Source organism: Sinocyclocheilus grahami, unplaced genomic scaffold (assembly GCF_001515645.1).
Source record: "Sinocyclocheilus grahami isolate Dianchi unplaced genomic scaffold, SAMN03320097.WGS_v1.1 scaffold1477.1, whole genome shotgun sequence".
NCBI classification, from domain to species: domain Eukaryota; kingdom Metazoa; phylum Chordata; class Actinopteri; order Cypriniformes; family Cyprinidae; genus Sinocyclocheilus; species Sinocyclocheilus grahami.
The window spans coordinates 105336-108281 of NW_015506656.1; the positions used below are offsets into that span (position 1 = coordinate 105336).

Here is a 2946-nt window from a genome sequence, read left to right on the forward strand (position 1 = left end):
CACACACACACACACACACACACACAGACAGACACAGACACACACACAGACACAGACACACACGCACGCACGCACACAGACACAGACTCACACACAGACACACACGCACGCACACTTACTCACACACACACACACACACACTTACTCATACACACCCTCACTCACTCACACACACACCCTCACTCACACACACTTACTCACACACACCCTCACTCACACACACACACACCCTCACTCACACACACATACTCACACACACCCTCACTCACTCACACACACACACACCCTCACTCACTCACACACGCACGCACACACACACACACACTTACTCACACACACTTACTCACTCACTCACACCCTCACTCACTCACACCCACACACACACACACCCACACACACACACACACACACACACACACACACAGGTTTGTTTTTGTGAAAAGTGGGGACTCTCCATAGGCGTAATGGTTTTTATACTGTACAGACCGTATATTCTATTGCCCTACACCAACCCTACCCCTAAACCTACCCCTCACAGGAAACTTTCTGCTATTTCAGATTTTCAATACACTCCATTCTGTGTGATTTATAAGTGTTTTGAAAAGTGGGGACATGGGGTAATGTCCTGAAAAGTCACCTTCTCCTTGTAATACCTGTCATACCTTTGTCATTATACACATTTATGTCCTCATTTGTCACAAAAACGCACACACTCACACACACACACACACACTCTCTCTCTCTCTCTCACACACACTCACAACTCACACTCACACTCACACTCACACATAGATCCACTAACGATTTCAGCTCCTTCATGCTCCTGTTAATGATTCTCTTGGTCATTTTGAGAAAGAATAAACAGACAGACGTTGGAAAACAATCCTCACTCCTCTCTCATACTGTTAGATTATGAGCTTATTTCACATTTGAAAAACATTAACTGAAATAAAATGTAAAATAAATTATTTATTTTTATTTAATTAACGTTTTTGTTTACATCTTTACTTTTATTTAATATTTATTTTATTTTATTTATTTATTTTCAAATAACTGTACTAAACTGAAATGCTGCATGGAAATGGAATGTGATCAATTATTTGTATTTTGTGAATGCGTCTCTTTATAAGCACAAGATCGCACGGCTGAGGTCTGACCTCTCCATCATAATCTGTCCGAACATCTGTATCCACAGTGACATCCAGTGTGCCGCTAATTGTCTTAATTCATAAAGTTCATCGAAGTTCATCTCCATCAAAGCGTCTCATTCAGGAAGACTGAAGTCAAACATTCACACAGTTATGAGGCATTTAAACAGGATCGAGTCTCTTACCAGCGTTCCATTGTTTTCCCGGAAAACGTCCTGGTTAATGTAGTTAAACAACTTCTTTTCCAGCTGGAGGACAACCTATGAGAGGACCGAGAACAAACACAGATCTTCATTCGCTTCAGCGAACACTTCAACAGCAGAAACCAATGAGAGCTAATATTATAAATAAAGTGTATGACATTGGCTCTGGTTCAAAATCTTGGGTCACTAAGATTACTTTTTTAAAGAAGTGACTCTTTTATTCTTCAAGGATGTGTTAAGTTGATCAAAAGTGTCAGTAAAGACATTTATAATGTCACAAAAGATTTCTATTTGAAATAAACGCTGTTCTTTTGAACTTTCTGTTCATCTGTGAATCCTGAAAGATAAAATGCATCACGGTTTAAATATTAATATTGTGCAGCACGACTGTTTTCAACATTGATAATACTCAGAAATGTTTCTCGAGCAGCAGATCAGCATATTATACTGATTTCTGAAGATCATGTGACACTGAAGACTGGAGGAATGATGCTGAAAATACAGCTGCACATCACAGAAATACATTACAGTTTAACACATATTCACATAGAAAACTGCGGTTTTACATTAGAATAATATTTCACTAATTTTACTGTATTTTTGATCAAATAAATGCAGCCTCGGTGAACGAGAGAGCATTTTTTTTCATTAAAAAAAAAATCCTACTGACCCTAAACTTTTGAATGGTAGTGTATAATAAAAACCTTTACGTTTAACAGATCTACACCAAATTATGGAGGAGCCTGTAGTAGATTAAAGATCTTCAACTGATGAGTGAGGAAACAGTAAGTGAACCCTTGTAAAACACACCAACCTTCGCACACAGACAGATCACAGAATGACCAAGTCATCAGCAAAAAGTATATCAAGCTTTTCAACCGTAAGATTTCTTAAAGAAGTCTCTTCTGTTCACCAAGCCTGCATTTATTTGATCCAAAACACAGCAAAAGCAGTAAAATTGTGAATTGTTTTCTATGTGAATATGTGTTAAAATGTAATGTATTTCTGTGATGCGCAGCTGTATTTTCAGCATCATTCCTCCAGTCTTCAGTGTCACGTGATCTTCAGAAATCAGTATAATATTTGGAGGCCCATTGGTTGAACATATATGTTTGAAGACTACATGAAGCAGTGAAAGGCTTCACCTTGCGGTCATTGTCTGACTCTCTGAAGATGAGTTTGTGGACTTCATTGGTGTCGGCGGATCTCACCGTCTGCACGCTAGCCGTCGAGCACAGACTCTGAGGAGAAGAAGAAGAAGAAGAGACGACATCGATTTAATATCAGCATCACAACATCAACACAGGAGCATCTCTCTTTACTCCTCTGCATGCATTGAGCTTAAAGACCGTGTGCTCCGTTAAACTCCCTTTTGTCGACTCTTTTAACAATCGGTTAAACATTCGGCCATCTGTGTTTGAGGACCGCTGAATGAGGTAATCCGGTTCCCAGCGGCCCGAGAAGCCATTGAAATTCAAAGCACAGATTAGCTAATCAGGTCAAGCCAATAAAACCGGCAGGAAAACCCTTTGGAGGGAAATGTCAGAAAGCCGAGGATCAGAACAAACAGCTTCGGCTTAAGCCGCTCTCTAAAG

General features: G+C 39.8%; 1 protein-coding gene across 1 annotated transcript in view; it reads right to left on the reverse strand.

Annotated features, from left to right (window-relative positions):
- LOC107570560 (type I inositol 1,4,5-trisphosphate 5-phosphatase-like) overlaps positions 1-2628 on the reverse strand; it is a gene marked incomplete at its 5' end in the record, with an annotated part of 51283 nt that extends 48655 nt beyond the window's left edge. Inside the window, 2 exons of the mRNA XM_016256793.1 lie at positions 1334-1408; positions 2497-2628. Of these exons, the coding sequence (XP_016112279.1) occupies positions 1334-1408; positions 2497-2628 (207 nt within the window). The remainder of the gene's footprint in view (positions 1-1333; positions 1409-2496) is intronic.
- Positions 2629-2946: the final 318 nt, after the last annotated feature.